This window comes from Natator depressus, chromosome 22, assembly GCF_965152275.1.
Source record: "Natator depressus isolate rNatDep1 chromosome 22, rNatDep2.hap1, whole genome shotgun sequence".
Classification (NCBI taxonomy): Eukaryota; Metazoa; Chordata; order Testudines; family Cheloniidae; genus Natator; species Natator depressus.
Window position 1 is genome coordinate 10,502,872 of NC_134255.1, and position 21,478 is coordinate 10,524,349.

The following is a 21,478-nucleotide window of genomic DNA, read 5'->3' on the forward strand; positions in this document are numbered from 1 at the left end:
AAATGGTGCCATGGCCGTGGTGTAACTGCTTGACCCTATTTCACATGTGTGTGCTCACGTTGTTGTTGCAGGTGGAGGAGCGCTGTGCTCCTGGGGAAGTCCGTCTGGCATCCACACGCAAATGCATTTCCCCCGAACTATATGACTGCTCTCCCTTCTGTGGTATGCTGGGCGGAGAACTCAGTGCAGAGTTGGGCATGTAAGTCTCACTCCAGCTTCCTATTATGAAAACTCTGGCTAGCTCAGAATATCGGTGATGGCTTATGTAGCCAGTTACTTCACACTCAGTTCATAGTTTGAATCTGCCCCAGACCAGTAGTGGATGAAAGTGGTGTGACTCTTGTGTGGGCTGTGTGAAACAAGGTGATGTCCTCAGCCCATTTCCTAACTGTAGAAGAGCCCACATCACAGCTGGCCTCTTTGTAGGAAAGTTCAGTAGTGGGCCCAATTGTTGAATGGATCATGGAGAGTGAACTCCAATCGTCCCACCCTAGAGGGGGCCGGGGGAGATGGGGGCAGTGTCTCTCCATGGCAGGGCTGAATGGGTATGAAAACTTTTCCCTTTGCAGGACTTTTTCTGTGGCTAAATATTGGCCTTGGGTCTCCAGCTCCATTCACTAACACTGACTTCACTCTGCTAAATGAAGAACCATAAATACAAGGCACTCACATTTTCAAAAGTAACTAATAATATGGGTGCCCAACTAGAGACCTCTGAAAGGGCCCTGATCTTCAGGGGGCGAGTGAGCAGCACTTTGAGCTGTCTTAAGTTGGGCTCTGAAAATCATTGGTCACTTTTGAAAATTAAGACCAAAACTGATGATGAATTCAGAGTTCACTCCTCATTCATCCTTTTAATAGAGATGCTTCATTTTTGGTCTAAATCTCTTTCATGGTTTCAGGTAGAGGCTCTTGAATATAGAAGTCAGTCATTATCTGTAGGACATTACCCTGTTCTGTGTGAGTGAACTACTGTACCTCAAAAACTCCTCCAGAGAGTAAAAAAGTAGATTGCATAGAAACGTAGCGGGAGAGCACTGAATCACTATGTGCGTTGCTCTCAGTAAAAAGTCTGGAAGGGATACAAACCTTATGCTTCAGGACTTAAACTAATGTCTATGAGAGACCAGGATGAGACACAGGTCAGAGGGCAGCTTATCCCGTGTCTGCCTGCTGCGGGGTTCCTACACCTTCCTATTAGGCACCTGGTACTAGCCACTGTCTGAGATACTGCAGTAGATGGACCTTGCATGTGATCAACTCTGGCAATCCCTGTTTTCCATTTTTACAGAACTGACCACCTAACTGTACAGATTATAGAATAATGGAGCTGGTCTGACCATCTGCATCTTGCAGCTGCTTTCCCAGTGACTGTAAGTAACCAAGACCCTTTCTCTCCCTGGCAAGGTGTCGTTGTGAGCAGTACGTCTCTGCCGAAGAGCTGTGCAACCGAGAGTGCTTGCTGAACACCCCACAGATCTCTCTGAGCCTTGGCATCCATTCAGAGCTCCTCCTGAGTGTTGAAGAAGGAGAGGACAGAGTGAGTAGAGACAGGCTGGGCCCTGCTCCCCAGGTGATGTGAGGCTGGAGAGAGCTAATAGATTGCAGCCAGGTAAGGGGATTGTGCTGGATTTGAAGGCAGGGTGTTGGTGTGATGTGGAGGAGCCAGACTGTGCACAGAAAGGAAGGAGTGGCTCCATATTGTTCAGAGGACATGGAATACGGCGAAGGTGAGAGGATGATGAATCCCTATGGAATGGTAGTGACTGAATGTTGGGGGGAAGAATCACTAAGACAGTCATAGGCAGATTAATTAAAGGTAGAGGTGGCGCTGGGACATGGGAGGTAGCCTGATTCCAAGATTAATAGTATCACTGGTAATTCTCTGTCCTCCTGAGGCCCTGCTCTGTTTTGCAGGAGGTGACAAACATTCTGGGCCCAGATGAACATGTGCAGAAGAGCCAGCAGGTGCATTTGGTTCTGTTTGGCTCCACTGGGGTATTTGGTTTCATTATTTCCAGCACAGACATGCTGGATACATTCCTCACAGGTGAGACGTGAAAACTCGGTAAAGATGAAGAGTCAGCAAATAGACTTAAGTTTCCTATGAGCTACATGGGGCAGAGGGAATTTGTTTTCAAATGCTCCACATTACACAAGGGAGTCCTCATTTTACAGGAAATCTTGAATGTGGCCCTGTGTTCAGAGGGACATGAATTGGCTGCACTTTCAAACCCCTCGGGCACCTGGGAATTAAGTAGTTGATAGTTATGAGCTCACTCCAGCCTTCCAAGAAACTAGTGGAAGATTCTGTATCTTCGCAGATCAATGCACTGACGAGAAAGGGCCTGATGCTCCTCTCCTACCGGCAGATGTTTGATTTCAGTTGGGTCAGTCCTGGTTGACACTGGTCTCAGTGAGAGCAGAGTTGGGCCCCAAGAGTAGGGTGACCAGACAGCAACTGTGAAAAAACAGGACAGGGGGTGAGGGGTAATAGGCACCTATATCAGAAAAAGTCCCAAAAAATGGGACTGTCCCTATAAAAATGGGACATCTGGTCACCCTACCCAAGAGCAGAAAGATGGGAGGGAAGTCGAGGGGTAGATGCTGTCTTATGCTGCCTCTTTGGCATGTGCTTTCCTGGCAATGCACCCACTCCTGCCCTTTTTTTCTCCACTGCCTGCCCCAGGAGATTTTTGGTTGGATCTGCCATTGCAGAGAGTTTGGCGCAGTGAGCAGACTGTCTCCTACAAGGACACCCATCCCTTACCCTGCATCCCCAACCCTATTGTGTGTTTGAATGTGGGAGATGCCATCCTTTTCCAGCTCACCATCCATCCCCGCAGTGAGTCTTGTCGTGTGGATTCATATGCTGTCTACTCGTCTGTCTAATCATCCTATGTGCCTAGACCCACCACGTGTATGACTGTTTACCAAACTATGGGCTGGTACTGCATGCCTGCATCTCTTCTACATGTCCCCTGCCTTTTTACCTTTAGACACGCCTGACTGCAGGGGACTCCTGGGTTCTATTCGAGGTTCTGCCACTGGCTCACTTTGTGGCCATGGATATGTCACTTAACTATTGTCTTAATTTTCCTGTCTGTACAATGTGGATAAAAGTACCCCCCCACCCCCGATTGTGAGGCTTCGCTAGTGTGTGTGTGTGTGTGTGTAAAGCATTGTGAGACCCTCAATGCTGGGACGTGCAAAGTGTTATCATTAAATGGTGTAATACCCCTTGGGTCCCACGCATTGCTCAGTACAGTGCAGCTTGATTGCATCCATCCTAACCAAGTGGCTCAGAATTGCTAACTCTGTGCTGCTCGTTCCCAGATCGCACTTCCAGCCACTACCCCATCTATCAGAAGGAGCATCTGTACAACAGCAATCCTGGCTGGGATTTTGGTCATTTCCGAAGGCTGGACCACCTTATTCGGGAGACTCACCTCAACATCTCCAGGTAACTCCTAATGCTAATGTGGAAGGGAACTCAAGACTGAGTGATGTTGTTATGACGAGATATGTTGTACGTTTCCCTTCTTCCTGGAGGAGGGTGGTTCCTTCAGTGAAAGGCTAGGTCTGTGGCAAGGAGCAGCATGTGGAAATCCAGGACTGAGGGTCTGATGCACTGAAGTCCGTGGAAAGACCTCCCATTGACTTCAGTGAGCTTTGCATCAGGCTCTGAATGAGAATGGACATTAAGTCCTCCCAAGAATGGTTCTTCCAGATAAGGCATTTAGCTTTCGGGCTGGAGAAGCTAGTGACTAGATCCTAACACTAAAGGCGGTTGGATCTGCCTGAATTTCCTCCTTCTCTCCTTCAGGTTTGCCCATGTTTTCCTAGATCCTGGGAGATACGTTTTCAGGGATAGCACCATCCAGGAACGTATCTTGATCGTGGTTGTGAACGAGGAGAACATGGGCTGTGACCCTGTCAGCGCTTCCTTCCAGCCCTCCTCTCCATACCAGCTGGCCAGGCATGGGGTTCTGAAACATCGGGCACTAAATTTAGCCCCTGACTGGGCAACTATCTCAGGTACAGCAGTAAAGGCAAATTGATACTTTAAACCAAAGGAGCTTGTTGGTGACCTTCCTTGTACCTGTGTGTGGGAAATGAGCTCCCATTTGATACATACCCTTTTAATAGGGTTCTCTTTCCACTAACCAGAGAGAAGGACCTTTATAGGCATCATGCATTGATGGGCCAAACCTATCCCTGGTGTAAACCCCTTGACATTAGTGAGATTGCTCCCAGGGTTAATTTGGCTGTCCCAGTCTACTCATGTACCTCCTGAAGGGTCAGCTGCTGTAATTCATGGGGAGCATCCCCCAGTAGCCTCGCCCTGCAGAGAGACAGACGCATTGAGCTGAATATCGTTCGTGCATGTGCATGGCAAGCTACATTCTGCAAGCTTCCAGAAAGCCCAAATTGTTAGCGGGAGCAGCCACAACAGGGGTTATTGGCTCCCACTGGGGCAGAAGTTCGCTGACAGTGAGGAGGTGCTCGTAGAACTATGGCCTTTAAGGGGCTGTGTTAGGGATGGAAAGGCACCATGCACTTCATAGCCCTTCAGTGGTAAGCCCCTGCCCCTGCAGGGGATCTTGTTTATATTTTAGGTAACGGGTCCCCATAACTTTCCTCTTGCACCAATGGCAGAGACTTCCTTCTCGTTCACTCACCAGTCCATCCCCAGATGCACCAGAGGGACAAGGGTGCTTAAGCCCATCAGGCAACAGCTACAAATGCTTAAACCAGTCTGCCTCTCTGGAAATAGCATCAAGCCCCTGGCCTTTTCCTGTTCTCATCAGTACCCTTCCCTCCTGGAGCCAACCATCCCAAGGCTTCCTGCTGCCCCTAGCTAGGAATAAGCCTGAGGCAGGAGTGAAATGGGGGAGATACCAAGAGCAGACACCTTCCCCTCCCACCCACCCCCAGTCCCCATGGGAGGAATGCAGGTAATCAATGGCTACCTTCCCCTCAGCACCAGCATGCCAATTGTTAGTGTTTCCTGATAAAGTGGAAGGAAATAAATTCATTGTAAAAAATTTAGGAAGGGTCTGATCTCAGGAGCACAGCTTTGGAGGGGGCTCTCAGAGGCCTAGCTCTGTTATCCCTCAACTAGCCAAGAGAGACAGCAGAAATATGCATGAAAGTGCGGCCCGCAAGTGTGAGCACCAGCTTCCATCATCAGCTTCAGCTGTCCGGGCTGTACTCCCCTTCCATCCACACGCATGCCAGGCCTACAGGGATCATTCTGCAGTCCTCCCTACCTGAGTGTGATTAGTGAAGGTGGGGTGGCTAAATGTTCCTCTGGGCTATGTTGGGGCTAAGGAGAAAGGGAGTGCTTAGCCAAGGGGATGGAGGTTGCTAGATGTCCCTGTTATTGGGTATGGAGAAGGCAGTGCCCCTCTGAAGCACGTCAGTGGTGATTGCCACATGCCCCTCTTCTCCCGGGCATAAGAAATGGTGAGTGCCCCTCCTGCTGTGGATGCTGGAGGCATCGGTACCAATGGAGGAAGGCAATGGGATGCTGTTGATTCCATTTGCAGGTGGCCTTTAGGGTTTCCCTTGTTGGATGTGCAAGACCAGTCCATCACTAGGTGATACCCTTTCCATGATTCCCCGAATTATACACTAGATAAAAGGGTAGCCCAGGCCCCAACCATTCTGCACTGTGGTACCATCCCAGGTACTGTGGCAGCACTCAGCCACTGATGCTGACACATAGCTCCTTCACCCGGCCATCTTGCCTGGTCTTTCTAGCAGTGCTTTTTGTCCTGGGCTTCTTGACGGTTGTGCTGATGACCCTGGCTATCATGCTGAGGCCCCCCATTTCCAACCCCAGTCCTATGAACAACTGGAAGCCACGGTGGAGGAGCCTGGGTGAGCCACACATCCCACCCGAGTACATGCTCATTAAAGACAGGTGAGTCTGTCCGCATGCTGGGACTCCACTAGCTCTGGAGCTTACAAATAGAGGCCTGCAGGATAGAGTGCAAGAGCAATAGAGGAAACAGGCTTCTTACTGCACAGGCCAGGTGGGGTGCTAATCCCTGTTGCCCTTTGGCACTGCACTCCTGTCCAACATCACAGTCTGATGGCTCCTCAACTCCACAGAGATGAAACTTCTCTGCTTCCCCACAGGGTGGTGGTTTCCCATATTGCACTCCAGAGCACTCCCATTCTCATCTCCACTGGCATCCCCTGCACGCTGCCATCACCTCACTCTTTTTGCATGAATCCCTTTGCCTGGTTCTCTGCTCCATACCCCTCTTACTCCAGAATCAACAAGAAAAACGTTAATCTAGCGTCTGAACTGGATTGGTGACACTGCAGCTGCTGCTGCTACTGGGAGCCTGCACTGGCTTGTGAGTGGGTGCATGGAGCGTGTGTGTACTGCTCCACCCATGGATATGCATCACACTCTCTTTTTCTCCCTCTAGCCTTCAGTTCTATGAAGCCCTTGGTCCCCAGGGTTCTGGAAGAGGAGCTGATGGTGGAGAGAAAGGAGTTATCCATGGTCCAGGTAAAGCCCTTTATCAAAGGCCAGACTCTCTCCTTTTGATTTGTTCATACTCATTCCCACCAACTCTGTTTTGTTCTGTTCTCATTTGTGTACCACGCCCATACCATAGTATCCCCGTGCCTGCACACTTGGAAACTCATGCTGATGCCCATACATTTGTGGTCACACACTCACTCAGGCTGCGATGCACTGATGCTCAGAGACACAAACATCTCATAGGTTCCTCCTTCCATTCAAACATTTTCTCTCTCCCCAGTGCGGGTCAGGAGCCTGCCAGCTGTGTAATGGGTTTAAGAGTCCCCCCGGCCTCATACTGAGGAGACTAACTGCCCTCAGGTTATCTGAGGTGAGGGAAAGATGCACAACATTAATAAGCAAAGCCAAGCTCCTGGAAAATGAGGTCCCTGTATTCTGCTGTTGGCTCTTATGTTCTCTGAGTGCCCAGCAACCTACAGTCTTTCTTCCCCTCCTTCAGTGACAACATCTCAGAGGTGATGGGCTCAAAGTGTGGTTCATGCTAATGCAATAAGTTCAGGGCCCAGCAGGTGGCACCATCTACTGGCTCTGGGAACTGTTGTGCTGTAAAAAACTAAAACTAAGAGCCTAACAGGACACAGTGGGCTGTGAGAAGATTCCATATTCTGTTCAGCAAAGGTCCCTTAAGTTCTGAAAAAACAGCACCTGGTGTCTGTGCTCTCTGCCTGTCTTTTCACTGGCTCCTGTTCTAAGAGAGACAGGATGGCTTTGTCATTTCCCCTGCCACGCAGGTCCTTGGATCCATGCATTCATTCTTTCACATCTCCTAAAAAACAATAATAAATATATTTTTAGCATGATTCCAGCTAGGCGCTGCACCAACAGTCAGAACATACTAATATGCAAAAGCTGCTGTGGTATAAACCGCACAACCCCAATGGTAATATCAGAGAATGAATGACATTTAGCACTTAACTGGCACTTTTCAGCCACAGGTCTCAAAGCGCATTACAAAGCCTGGTCTCTTTTTCCTTGTGGGAGAGATCAGCAGAATAAGACACATGCAGGAGATGTGACTTAAGGACACACGGGATGTACAGGGCTGAGTTATGAAACGACTGTAGCTGGCCGTTTATGCATTCCTTCTGCACTCCCTCTGAGACTGGGTTTCTGTTCTCCAAACAAGGAAAGGCCAGTGGCGGTGAATCCAATGAGCTTTGTAAAATAAACGTGCGATTCATCGGAACACCACAGCTCTCCTCTCACATACAAAAGTATCTGACTACATCACCCGTATCCACAGATCCATGAGGGTCTCCCTTTTCATTTCAGAAGACAGATCCATGGAGGGTTCTTAGTTATTAGAACCCTCAAAGCACTTTATCCAGGCACCCTCACGGTGGGCTTTATCTTGCTCTGATCCATTCCCTCCAGGTCTCTAGCATCAGTTCTGACCCTCACAGTCTTGCCATTATTAGGTAAAGGCCTTCTGTTCTGAAGCCACTTGCAGCTCCAGCCATGTGCAACAGCCTCCCTGTATCTTCTGCCGCATCGACTCTCCTCTCCTTTCCTCCTCCACACCACACTTCTCTCTCCCGCATTACCGTTTATTGCACTCTGTGAAGCATGCTGGGATTGGTATTAAAGACCTGGCCCAAAATGAAATGGTGTATCATGAGATCACAGCCACTTAGAGATTCAGCTGGTGACTCTCAAGGAGAGAAATATCTTCAGGCCTTTCAGTCAGCAATGGGAAATGAGAGGTACTTTGTGTTTCAGGCGAGCAGCCCGCACTGAGGGACCTGGAAGATTTCAGCGTCCGCACCCTATATGATAAACTGGAGGACCAAAACCTTCACCTGGCTTCTCAGATGGCAAAACACAGGATGGATGTGTTGGCCTTTTACAGGGGGATCTGCCAGAGGATCCAGGGGCTGATGGTCAGTATGGAGAGGAGCTTAAGGGAGGGGATCTCAGAACCTTGGAACTTGTAGCATACATAGTTTACGGGGTAGGAATTTACTCAGCATAGCTGCTGTGTCTGAGGAGTCCCAGTAGCAGCAATGGCCAGAGAGACATGCAGCTGGGCAAGAGATTCCATCCTTCTGCGCTCATCTCATTGTGGTTAGCGATGCCTTTGTTACCTCTACATAGGCTAGACTGCAGCAGCATGCTCTATCTGGAGCTACCCTTGAAAGGCTACCAGGTGCAGCATACAGCTGTCCACTCTGTGAGCAGGGCAGACCAGCAGGAACATATCATTCTGCACCGGCTACCAGTCCACTTCTGGGTGAAGATCAGGGAGCTAGTGACTACAGAGCCTGGAAGTGCCCAGAGCCCACCTCTCTCAGGCAAATGCTTCCCCTTCCACTTCCATGTAGCTGGAGTCCCTTGGGTGCCAAACGGCATTTCCTGGCTTTCACTTCTGGAATTTGCTCCCAGTGGAAATACCTCTGAGCCTGATCTTGGCTAAATAATAGTGCAGTATTGGATGAAACTCTTTGCTCCAGCTTTTTGCTACCCGTGGGCTCTGGATCCCTGGTACTTAGCCTATTAGCTAGATTTTCAGCTTCTGTTAGGCCTGGTCTGCGCTGGAAAGTTGTACCAGCAAAACTGATCCATTTTCGGCACAGCCTCATGGTTGTCCACCCTTACTTCTGTCCCCGAACAACAACACCCTCTGCTTTTTCTGGCATTTCTGCTCCCTTTGGGGAGAGACATGAGCCTCCTGCCAGTATAGTTTTGTTAGCACAGTGGCAGTATGGACACACACATAACTATACCGGTATAAGCGGTCCTCTGGCTGCAATCCCACAATGCAACATTCCTTTCAGCAGTGACCTGTCAAGTAGCACTTTGGAACTCGGCTGCCCCGTGTCACGGTGACCAGAAGCGCAGCTCATTTTATATGCCCAGTGTGGTTTCCATAGCCACAAATGTTTTTGGTACCTGCTTCATTTTTGCTGAAAGCTAAGCTCCTTGCTCTGAGTCTCATGCTACTGCCTGGTCCAGGAGAGAGGTGCTGGATTTATTTGCACTGTACAGACAAGAGCATGGGCTGGCAGTTCTAGTTCTGCAAGGGGCTGCACTGCATTTGCTCCCTAAGGGCTCTACAGAGCATTTAGGCACAGCCATGGGGCTTCTGGAATCCTTTCTGGAGCTTCCCAGTGTTCAGGAGATGCACAGCCACTGCTGCACCTGTCATGTGGGATACAGAATACTCTTGGAGTCTTATTCTAAGCCAAACAAAGCTCACCTGATACTACAGTGTTCTTATAAATGCACGTGATCTAGGGTCAAATTCTGCCCTGGGATGCCAGCATGGGACCTGCATGTGAAGATAGCATTTAGCCTGTGGTGTCTGTGTGCTTGGTTGGAGAGGCTGGGAAAGGGAGGAGTGAATACAAGAGAGGTAAAGCATGATGCTGCTGCTCTCTGTAACTAGGACATGGTGCAAACTCTGGACTCTGATGGGCTGAAAGACCTCACCAAGCAAAGCATCTCTGTGCATAGAACCCCGGGGAGCACCCGGGCAGCCATGGGCATTGGGCAACATGACGAAGTGACCAGCAGAGACTTTCAAGCAATGGGCCACACAGGTGAGAGAACCAGAGTGGAGGGAAGGGAGCAGTAGCGATTGGATGGCAGGTAGTGGTCCATGAGCCATCCACAGCATGATTAGGAAAGGCATGGTTCATGTAAATGGGGAGAAGAGACAACTCAATATCCCAGCTTTCCATGTCACTGCAAGTCACAATTCCCATAGGAATTGATGGCAGCTCCTTAGGTGAGTTCCTTTGGGGAAGAGACCTATCAAACAGGATGAAATCAAAAGAATCCTATAGAAATGTAATCGTATTCTATAGACATTACTGTAAACCTTAAGAAATTCAATAGGGGATTATCAACTTTTTCCATTGGCTTTATTGGACCCAACCTATAGGATTCCATAGCAGAGCTATAATTCTCTATTAAATTCTATGGAATGGCATAAGATATGTTACAATTCTCCATTCAATTCCACAGAGTTCTAATTTTGAGAGACCCTCAGATATTAGCCCTATTACATTCTAATCTGTAGGACTCTTCCACAAGGGCTGGAGCTGAGATGCGCTGGTTGCACAGTGTTACAGACAGGTATTAAGAACATAAGAATGGCCATACTGGGTCAGACCAAAGGTCCATCTAGCCCAGTATCCTGTCTTCCAACACTGGCCAGTGCCAGACGCTTCAGGGAATGAACAAAACATGGCAATTAGCGAGTGATCCATCCCCAATTGTCCAGTCCCAGCTTCTGGCAGTCAGAGGCTTTGGGATACCCAGACCACGGGGTTGTGTCTCTGACTGTCTTAGTTAAAAGCCATTGATGGACCTATTCTCTATGAACCTATTGCCATCAGCAGCAGTCTGGATTCATAAAGCTCAAGTCAAGCCTGGAACTAGGCTGTCTCCTGAGCTTCCTTTCAAATGAGATGTAAAACTGAGGCTCTACTAAGGTTGTTAGTCCAAACCTCAGTGCCCCAGTCAGGTCCCAGCTCCGTTAACTCCACTGAGCTTCTGTACATTCTCCCAGTAGTGTAAGTACAGCATTCTTAGCTTCCTGTCCTAAACTACCATGCACTTATAAACCACGGCCACATTGGCTGCACGTCAGTAGTGGATAAATGAGACTTGTGTATAGGTTTTAAAGCACTTGGGAATGAGTGAGGCTTGATAAATGTGTGGAACCATCTTTGATTATTGCTGTTGCTGAATTCATTAGGTGCTGAGTGGCGGGAGGCAACAGAGTTAATGAAAGCTCTGAAAATCCTGCTTGGTAAAGTCCATTGTGGGAAGACGATTGTGAAGCAAGAGCCAGCACAGCATGTACAGGGACAGGATGGGACAGCAGAATCCAGCCTGGCCAGTCAAAGGAAAGCAGGAGCAGAGCGAGGGCAGGTGAAGAACAGCTGATCCAAAATGAACCTCTGTATTATTCCCAATGACTCGTGTCTCTGTCTATGACACTTGGCCCTTGTTTGTCCTACAGGATCCTGGCGGGCTCCAGCAGCATGGACGCTCCAATAGGAAAGGCCCCTTTGTCACTTGCGAAGAACTAGGTAAGAGCCATGGGTTCAGCTGTGGACACGGTAACAATTCAGGGGGTGCTGTAAGAGGTTGCTTTGATAGATACTTGGTTAAAATAATCACCAGAGTGTCTGGGTAGCAACACTTTTTTTCTTTTTTTAATTTTCTTTGGACATTTTATAATTACTATTTACAGGGAGGTCTTTTTATGGTGGTGGTAAGGTGAAGGAGCATTTCCCAGTAAGCTCCCATTACACACCAGTCCAAGACAGGCCCTACAGCAAATGGACCCTCGCCCGCAGTGCATAGAACAATACTGTGGTGGGGGAAAATCCACAACAGTCCTAGCCATTTTGCAGCCATGTACTCAGCAACCACCTCCTGTGAAAGATTTTGGGTGCCGCTCCATTGATCAGCCACTAGGTGGATGCTGTCTGGAGAACCGGACACCACAGTTGCCAACTTTCACGCAGTAAATAAGCACCCCGACTTTCACAATAAGCCAAAAATCAAGCTAATCCCATTTCAAAACAAGGCCAAAACAAGCCAACCCCTAAGAACCCCCACACTCTATGTGACTAGATCCCCCCGGTGTGCAGTCTGGGACTGTGGTGGGCCTGCAGTGCACTCCTGACTCCCCCACTCGCCTCTGCTTGCCGGGAGCCAATCAAAAAAAGAAAAAAAAGAAGAAGCAGCAGCAACAAGCTACAACAAGCAACAAGCTAAAAAGTAGCCAACAAGCAACTCACAAGCCAATTAAGCCAAAAACAAGACCAATTTCTGCGTTTTTTTTTTTGCGGGTTTGGCATGTCCACTGGACACCATCTAGATGGAGGAGCATTAGCTCCATGATTCTCTTACCACCTGGGGCTCAGGAGAAGCATTCTCTCTAGGCACTACAGTTCTTGCGTGTGGCAATGTGTTATGCAGTAACTGCCCACCTGCCCAGCCATCTGCATGAAGCCACCTCCTTTCTCCAGGCCTGGAGGTGCTTCTCTAGCTGACATGCCATGTCTGTGTTTCCCAGGGCTAGGTCCTCAGCCTGGTAGGGCCACACTGGCCTGTCTGACTGAGCTTGAGGTGGAGAGTCTAATGGCAACTTCCCCCCTCACCAGGACCCTGCGTGAGATCAGGCAGGCTTTGGAGAAGCAGCAGCAGTGTCCTCTTGTTTCTGCTGCAGGTAATGAAGCAAAATTCCTCTTGAGTGTCCTGCAGCCTGTGCCCCTTGAGGTGCAGAATGCAAACATACAGGATTGATGTCGGGGGGAGGAATCATTAATTACCAAGTCCACTCTACATTTGTGCCCAGATGAGTGACTTTTACGTAGTCTTATACATAAAATATCTCCGCAGTTCATTAACTAGTTTAACATGAGTCAGAGCTGGTGGATTGACCTCCTTGGAGAATGAAGTCCTCTGTTGATCCACAGGTTCAGCATAGGTATGAGAAGGGCAAGCTTCCCTGGCAGTGTGCCTCAATCCTGGCCAGGAAAGATGAGAGGGAAAGTCAGCCTCTGGGGCCCATTTACGACTAGGTCTCTATGCTGAAAATGACAGTAAGAGTGACAGTGCTTAGGTGAGACTGAGGATACCTCTCCTCTGGGGACTGGACATGTCTGAGGCAAGCTGCCAAACCTGAAGATACAGGGAGCCTTCAATCATGGCTAGATGGGAGGAATGGGAAGTAGAACCATGTGACAGTTTGTATATGGAGACCACAAAAGCATGGCTTGGCAGCGGATACTGGGCTCGCTTGCCCCAGCCTGCTTTAAAGAACCCAACAGTTTATAATGGCATAATCCTCTGTGCAGGGTGCCATTACACCTACACTCTGTGCATCCCCAGAAAGTATCTCTCTGGAAGCCTGTGATAATGGGAAGGAAATAGCTTGCAGAATTGTAGCTTATTGTGGAGAATTTCACAGAGGAAAGAGGAGAGCTGTGGATAGTGGAGGGATGGTGCTTGTTTACAGGTGGAGGACATCCCCAGGGAGCAGGAAATGGTATTGGTTGACAGAGGGAAGAAGACCGCTCCAGGGAGCAGGGAATGATGCTAGATTGCTTACCTGAATTCCTGGGTCTTTTCTTTTCCAGAGGCATATTTGAGTGACAGTTCTCCAAGGTCCACCAGGAATTCACTGATCACCACAGATCTGGCCAGCTTGTCCCCTCGCCAGTTTGTTGTTTACCGCTTTGGCTGCACTGTGATTCGCCTGCTAAGCAGGGCCTGCTCCCACCCAGCTGTGGTACTCATGTTGGCTCAGACAGTCCCAGACCAAAGCCCAGAAAGGGTCCAAGAGGCTCTCCAAAGCCCTGGAGATTCCTACTATGATGCTACCAACAGGTTCCTGTATATATGTTCAGCACGCCTGGAGAATGCCGGGGAATTTATAGCCATCCTGTTGAATGCCATGGCATGGATCAAAGCAGGTATGAGTGCCAGCAATCAATGGGAGCAGGGTGTCTGCTATTTATACTCTATTTGTGACTCAGCAGGTGAGGAACAGGTTCTTTTATAGGCATGTCTTCATAGCCCCAATAATTTCTTTGTTGCTTGGTAAGAGTTTGCTGTCTGGGAAAAGTTTGGTTTTCTTTGCTCCTGGACACAGCTCTATCTAGAGTCCTGCAGTGCTGCTCTACGTGACATCACTTGTGTTATTTCCTTTCTCCAGATCCTTCGGGCCCTTTCTGGCCTGGATACTGAGGCCCAAAACTAGGAACAGAGGAGTAACTTCAAAGGCCCTGGGCACTCTCCAGCAGTAGGATCACAGCCCAGTACAAGGGAGGCTTTCATTGAGTGTTTGAATCCTTTGAGAGCCAGGTCTCCAGCTGTTAAAATTATAATTATAATTTGTATTAACATGGTGCCCAGTCATGGACCAGAACCCCATTGTGCTAGGTGCTGCACAAATTCAACATGATAGTCCCTGCCCCAAAGACCCTACAGTCTAAATAAATCTTGGAGTCAATGGAGCTATGCTGATTTTCACCAGCTGAGGATTTAGCCTTGATTTCACTCTTATTTTCTATCCCTTTGCAAGCTTCAGAGCTGATGAGTGAACAGGTCTGTTCTTTAAAGGTGTTTGCACAATTTTTTCCATAGCTCCAACGCCTGACTATCATTACATCACTGCAGAAAGCAGCTAGTGGTGTTTGTGCGTCACAGTGGATCATTGGCAAGAGAAAGAGAGCATGCATCTACCCTGTAATTTACTATGCAAATCACACAACAAGGAAATGTCTGCCCATCACATGCAGAGCTTTGGAATTCAGTGATGCTTCAGAGCCACTTTCTATAACTTCAGCTAATGGGTTTTAGCAGTCTCTATGCTGCTTTTGAGCTACTGATCTGAAACCAATGGAGCTGAATCCCAAAGCTCCTAGATCATCCCCAATCTCAAGATTCCCCCCTCTGGTCACTGAACTTAATTACGCTTTTGTTTATATCTATATATATATATGTAGAAAATAGGTCTAGGTGTATGCTAGATGGGTTGTACATGTCCAAGGATAGTGAAAGTAGCATACATTTGCTAGCTGGGTTGGCAGGCTGCTGAGTATCCAGGTTGATTCCTTTAATTAACTTTAGGATAGCATCATCATCAATCCAAGTTAGACATTCCCCATAAAGAAACATGGCTGTTGGTTTTTTCCATATACCGGCGGCCAGAGGGGTTGTCTCAGGACTCTGAGTATCAGGTTTGAAATGTCTGGAACTATAGGTTCAAATACCATTAAGCTCAGCTCAGCCCTTCATCCTTCTGACCAACATGGAGTTTGCCTTAAAAGCCAAGGTCCCATCTTCCTGATGTGGACATCAAGGACTTGCTTCTCTTTTGTGAGAATAGAAGCAAGCCCTAAAGATCTCATGGCACTTTTTGTAAGAATAGGGGTTTGTCCCAATGTCCTTGGTGAACATTGTTGTCCCACAACTACAGCTTGTCTTTGGTTTGTTGGTTACCCCCTTGCATCACTGGAAGGCGGCTACACATATAGGGCCAGATTTTCAGTGGTGATGGGCGCCTACCACCACAACTGCAGTCCTCAGCATCCCTGAAAATCAGACCTACAGAGTGTAGGACATACTTTGAGTTCCATTGGAACACAATGTATTACACACGTACAATGTTACTGTGGCATTCTGAACATTATACTGTCAGATTGACCAACTTCATCCTTGCCATTACAATGTGTAATTCTGTTTTTGCAATGAGGCGTGGATTTTTGTTTATTTCTCTCTCTCTCTCTTTCTTTGTTTAATCTCTTGCTAATTAGCATTAGTAAAGGAGAAGGAAGTTATTGTTTCTAGTTGTAGCTGTCCTGTGGTTCCACCAGCCACAGTCCCTTTGACACTATCAGCCTGTTTACTGTGGGGATGTGTCTCTACAAATTCTTACTGATTTTAAACCTGGTTCACATAAACTAGTTGTAAAACCCAACTGCAGTGTTTGGGGAAACTTCCTCAGTGTGTATGGAGACCCTGTGTCTCTCACTGTCATCCTCCATTCTTTCTAAAACTGTTTCTGCTGGACAGATGCTTTGGTTACTTTTGCCTTTGCTGCTATTTTGTCTGCTACCATGTGCACTCAGTGGAGAGGCTATTTAATGGCTAACAAGGTTACACGATTGGATTAAAAGGACTCTGATCGCTAAAGATGAGTGGTGTGAATGGGGTCTGACTCTGTCTACTTTTGTCTTTCTCCAGGATCGACAGCAGCTGCCAGTGCTCATTCTTGCTTTCAAATAGAACTCAACAGAGGCATCACAGCTCTAGCCAATGCCTTTTTCCAGTGTTCCTGGGGAGCAGTAGAGAAGGTAGTTGAGATTATGTGACTTCCATTAGTGGCAGTGAAAATCACACATGCAGATCAAGGGGACAGTGGATTAGAGCAGTGTGAAATGTGCTCCAATACACCCAAAATTGCCTGGTTTAGCTGGGTTTGTTGCAAATTCAAATTTCATGCAAGGTTTGTTGATGCATTAAGAAACCTCCTGAGCATATCTGGGGCTGATTGATGGTTTTGATGTGAATTCATTACACTTTAGCGGGTTTACATGGTATCAGCACCAAGCTCGGAGGTACTGCTGAGTTTCACTTTTAACAACCCAAAAGTGAAACATGGGAAGCATGAACCTCAAACTTCAGGGGGAGTCTATACTCTGCTCTCATTCCACATCCAAAGTGCTCTTTGATCTCAGGGATGAATAGTGATCCACAGTACAGAGCAGTGAATAGAAATTTACCCTTAGTCTACAAAGCTTAAAGAATGCCTTCTTCAGATGAGTGGCCTTCTACTGTCCCTCGTATTTGCTTTGTATGTGGAGTAGAATCAGACACACAATAAAACCTCAGGTCTGAAGTCTCCTAAACCATGGGGATTGTTCAAATTCTAGATCTGGATCTGAACTTAGTGGTGTGTGTCCATCGCTAGTTTAGATAAAGAACCTCTGAATGGCAATAATTCTGCAATGAGAGGCAGCAATCCTCATCAGGTTAGTTAGTTAATTTCCCTGCAGGACTTTTGCAGTATACAGTGTGATCACAGAAGAAACGTTGCTCTTTTGATTGACCCTCTGGTGTTTACACTGTTGTTTCCTTACTCTTGGTGCTCATTTTAGGATCCTGCAGAAGACAAACCATCCACATGCTTTGACTCCCAGACAATATTTGAAGAACTTCTGAGCATCCGAATGTCACCAGATCCCCAATTCCTTGAGAAATCCCAACATGAGAGGTACTGGAGATCAACACACAGTTAAAAACAATTATGAGCCATATCAACTGGGAGGAAGAATTGAATCAGAAAAATGTGGATGATAATCGGGAGCTGTTTAAGAACACTTTACTAGATGGCGCAAAAGACACGATTCCACAGTCAAGGAAAAAGGCTTTTTTGGTTAAAAAAACAACCTAATTTAGAGGGGAAGTAAAGGCAGCTAGCTAGAGAGATAGAGAGATAATTGACAAAAGGGAAAACTCATAGTAGTGAACATAAATCAGAAGATAGGAATTGTGGAAACAAATTTTAAGGGAAGGGACACAAGGAGAAATCTATGGCCACCAGAGTTAAGAACAATAAGAAGAGGTTTGGGTGGGGTTTTTTTAAGTATATGAGGAACAAAAAGAACCCTGTCAGTGGAATTGGTCCGTTAGCAGATGGAAATACTACAATTATCAATAATAATGCAGAAAAGGCAGAATTGTTCAATAAATATTTCTGTTCTGTATTTGGGAAAGGACAGTTGAAGTAGTCTCATTGTATGATGATAACACTCTTTCCATTCCACTAGTATCTCAGGATGATGTTAAACAAGAGATACCGTATATATTCGTTCATAAGCCGAATATTTTTGGTAAAAAAGTGATGCATCAAAGAGCAGGGGTCAGCTTATAAACGAGTCTACACCAAAATTTGATGATTTTAAACTCTATGAAATCATTGAATTGAATATCTAATACATTGTCATTTTTTTTACCTGAAGCGTCTGCAGGCATGGAGGCCCTCAGTTCCCTGTGGCCACAGTTCGCCCGTTCCCAGCCAATGGGAGCTGTGGGAAGTGGCTGAGGGGCTCCATGCCTGCAGACACTCCAGGTAAACAAAACATCCCAACCCGCCAGCGGCTTACCCTGACAGGCCGGGAGCCAAAATTTGCTGACCCATTTATTTATGTCAATACTGCAGCCTTTTAAAGTTGCAAAGGCTTTGTTTAGTGGACTAGATTGGTTTGAACGGAATACTAAAAGAGCAGTGCTGCAGATCTGCATGACGTTTGACCCATGCATTTCACAAAATGCTCTGCCTTACAAGCCAATCAGAAAAATAGAATGAACGATAGTACTATAGCACTGGTGTCAGTCCTGGTGTGTAATTTGATCTCTTCATACATTTCTACCAATGGACCTCATAAGCCTCAAGCCAATGTGAAAATATATAGAGATAGAATCTCTAATAAAATTGAAATAGCCTGTTATCGCCACAGACATGCCAATCTACAGGGCTGCTTTGAAATAAACAAAGAACAATAATAATTTGACAGTGATAAAGCAGGTGATATTCCTCTATAAAGTCCTAAAAAATCTGTAACTACAATAATAATAATCTATTTTCATACTAGTATTTAAAACGAACAACAGTGAAATCAAAAGAAAAAGGTCTGCTTATCACACAGCGTTCAAACTTAAAGTTGTTGAATATGCAGAAGCAAACAGTAATTGCACTGTTGCTCGTGAATTCTGTATCAATGAGAAGCAAGTAAGAGATTGGCGAAAACATAAAACAACACGAAAAGACATGCCAAGAAGCAAGAAAAAATGTCCAACGAGGTGCGCTTCATTTCCTGAGCTGGAGAAAGACCTACATAATTGGGTTGTTGAATGTCGACAAAATGGGTACATTGGCACTAGAACTGGAATTGGTCTGTGTACTCTGCAAATGTCGAAAGATGACAAATACAAGTCAGTAAAGCCATCAATGTTTGTCGCATCAGCGGGTTGGTGTACTCGCTTCATGAACCGTCATGGTCTCTTGGCTTCGTCAGCGAACAAAGATAGCGCAAAAGCTGCTGAGAGGTCTGGAAGAAAAAATCGAATCTTTCCAAAGGTTTATTATAAAATATCAAAAGGAATATGCATTTGAACTGTCACAAATAGGAAATATGGACGAAACACCGATGACATTCGATCTCCCGAGCAACAGAATGGTAACCGGTGTTGGTGAAAAAACAGTTTTAATTAAAACCACTGGCCATGAAAAAATCCATTATACGGTGGTTTTATGATGTTGGGCAAATTGATCAAAGCTCCCTCCTGTTGTTGTTGTTGTTAAAAGAAAAACCTTGCCTAAAATCATGAAATTTCCTGCTGGTGTCATCGTACGTGCACATGAAAAGGGATGGATGAATGAAAATGGGACTACTGAATGTCTGAAAAAAGTGTGGAATCAGAGACCAGGAGCACTTTTCAAGAAACCCGCTATGCTTGTCTGGGACATGTTCAGGGCACACAAGATGGATGAGGTGAAAAATGTGGCCAAAAATATGAAAACTACTTTGGCTGTAATACTTGGAGGCTTAACTTCAGTTCTACAATGTCTTGATATTTTTTTTGCTTGATGTCTGCCTGAACAAACCCTTTAAAGACAGGCTACGCAAAATGTGGTCTGAATGGATGTGCTCAGGCATGGCAAAGTTGACGAAAGTCAGGAATCTTATGAAGCCAGAAATCAATCTGGTCGCCCAGTGGATCAAGGACGTGTGGTGTCCATTCCCTCGGAAATGATAGAAAAATCATTTAGGAAATGCTGTATCAGCAATGCACTCGACGGGTCAGAAGATGGTGCCATATTTGATGATGACACAACAGAGGCTGATGATGAGAAGGAATCTGAGTCTGAAGTCTACAATGACAATGCAGGTGCAGCTGTGACTGAAGCAGAGTTTAATGAACTGTTTGGTGAATCAGAGACTGATTCAGACTTTGAAGGATTTTAAGACTTTTTAAAATCTCATATTGTTCTAAGTTACTTGTTTTAAATATCCATTTACTGATTTTAAATATTGACTGTAATTTTGAAGGTGAATACATATTTGTTCAGTTATTATTATAACAACAACAGGTTTTTCATTAAATTGCATTAAAATAATTCTAGCAAAACTTTTGAGGGTTTCCTGTGACACCAGCTTTTAAAATATAGCAGGGGTTGGCAAACTTTGGCTCCTGGCCCATCAGGGTAAGCCGCTGGCGGGTCAGGACGTTTTGTTTACCTGGAGCGTTCACAGGTACAGAGCCCCTCAGCTCCCAGTGGCCGCGGTTTGCCGTTCCCAGCCAATGGGAGCTGTGGGAAGTGGTGGCTGGGAACGGCAAACCGTGGCCACTGGGAGCTGAGGGGCTCCGTACCTGTGAACGCTCCAGGTAAACAAAACGTCCTGACCCACCAGAGGCTTACCCTGATGGGCCAGGAGCCAAAGTTTGCCAACCCCTGAAATATAGGGTTGGCTTATGAAAGGGTCATACAGTTTTTACTATTTTTTCCTATCCATCTTGGGGGGGTTGGCTTATAAACAAATGGGCTAATGAACGAGTAAATACAGTACTAAAGGTAGACATGTTTAAATCAGTCAGTCAAGATAAGTTGCATTCAAGAATTTTAAAAGAGCTGACAGCTGACAACATTAATGTCGATTTTCAATAAGTCTTGGGACACTGGGGAAGTTCCAGAAACTGTAAGAAAGCTAACATTGTGCCACTATTTAAAAAGGGTAAATGAGATGGCCCGGATAATTATAGGCCTGACAGTCTGACATCAATCCCAGGCAAGATAATGGGGTGGCTGATAGGAGATTCAATTAATAAAGAATTAATGAAGGGTAATATAATTAATGCCAACCAACATAGATTTATGGAAAATAGATCCTGTCAAGCTAACTTGATATCTTTTTTGATGAGATTACAAGTTTGGTTGATAAAGGTAATAGTGTTGATGCAATATACTTAGACTTCTGAAAGGCATTGGACTTGGTACCACATGACAGTTTGATTTTAAAAAAACTAGAACAATATAAAATTAATATGGCCCACATCAAATGGATTAAGCTAGCTAACTGATAGGTCTCAAAGTATAATTTTCAATGGGGAATAATCATGGAGCAGATGTGTTTCTAATGGGGTCCCACAGGGACCTGTTCTTGTCCCTACTCTATTTAATATTTTTAATGACCTGGAAGAAAAGAAAAAAATATCCCTGATAAAGTTTGTAGATGACACAAAACTGGGGCAGTGGTAAATAGTGCAGAACACAGATCATTGATACAGAGCAATCTGGATCGCCTGGTAAACTGGGTGCAAGTAAACTATACGAATTTTAACACAGCTAAATGTAAATGTATACCTCTAGGAATACAGAACATA

The 21,478-nt window shown here is 46.2% G+C and overlaps 1 protein-coding gene across 1 annotated transcript in view; it reads left to right on the forward strand.

Moving 5' to 3' along the window:
• Positions 1-21,478, forward strand: part of LOC141975930 (uncharacterized) — a 31,047-nt gene that overhangs the window by 3,309 nt on the left and 6,260 nt on the right. The window contains exons 5-20 of the mRNA XM_074936634.1: positions 72-199; positions 1,408-1,540; positions 1,918-2,050; positions 2,690-2,845; positions 3,337-3,463; positions 3,827-4,038; positions 5,767-5,929; positions 6,447-6,529; positions 8,285-8,445; positions 9,951-10,104; positions 11,268-11,443; positions 11,535-11,604; positions 12,600-12,752; positions 13,666-14,001; positions 16,277-16,386; positions 17,191-17,306. Of these exons, the coding sequence (XP_074792735.1) occupies positions 72-199; positions 1,408-1,540; positions 1,918-2,050; positions 2,690-2,845; positions 3,337-3,463; positions 3,827-4,038; positions 5,767-5,929; positions 6,447-6,529; positions 8,285-8,445; positions 9,951-10,104; positions 11,268-11,443; positions 11,535-11,604; positions 12,600-12,752; positions 13,666-14,001; positions 16,277-16,386; positions 17,191-17,306 (2,411 nt within the window). The remainder of the gene's footprint in view (positions 1-71; positions 200-1,407; positions 1,541-1,917; positions 2,051-2,689; positions 2,846-3,336; positions 3,464-3,826; positions 4,039-5,766; positions 5,930-6,446; positions 6,530-8,284; positions 8,446-9,950; positions 10,105-11,267; positions 11,444-11,534; positions 11,605-12,599; positions 12,753-13,665; positions 14,002-16,276; positions 16,387-17,190; positions 17,307-21,478) is intronic.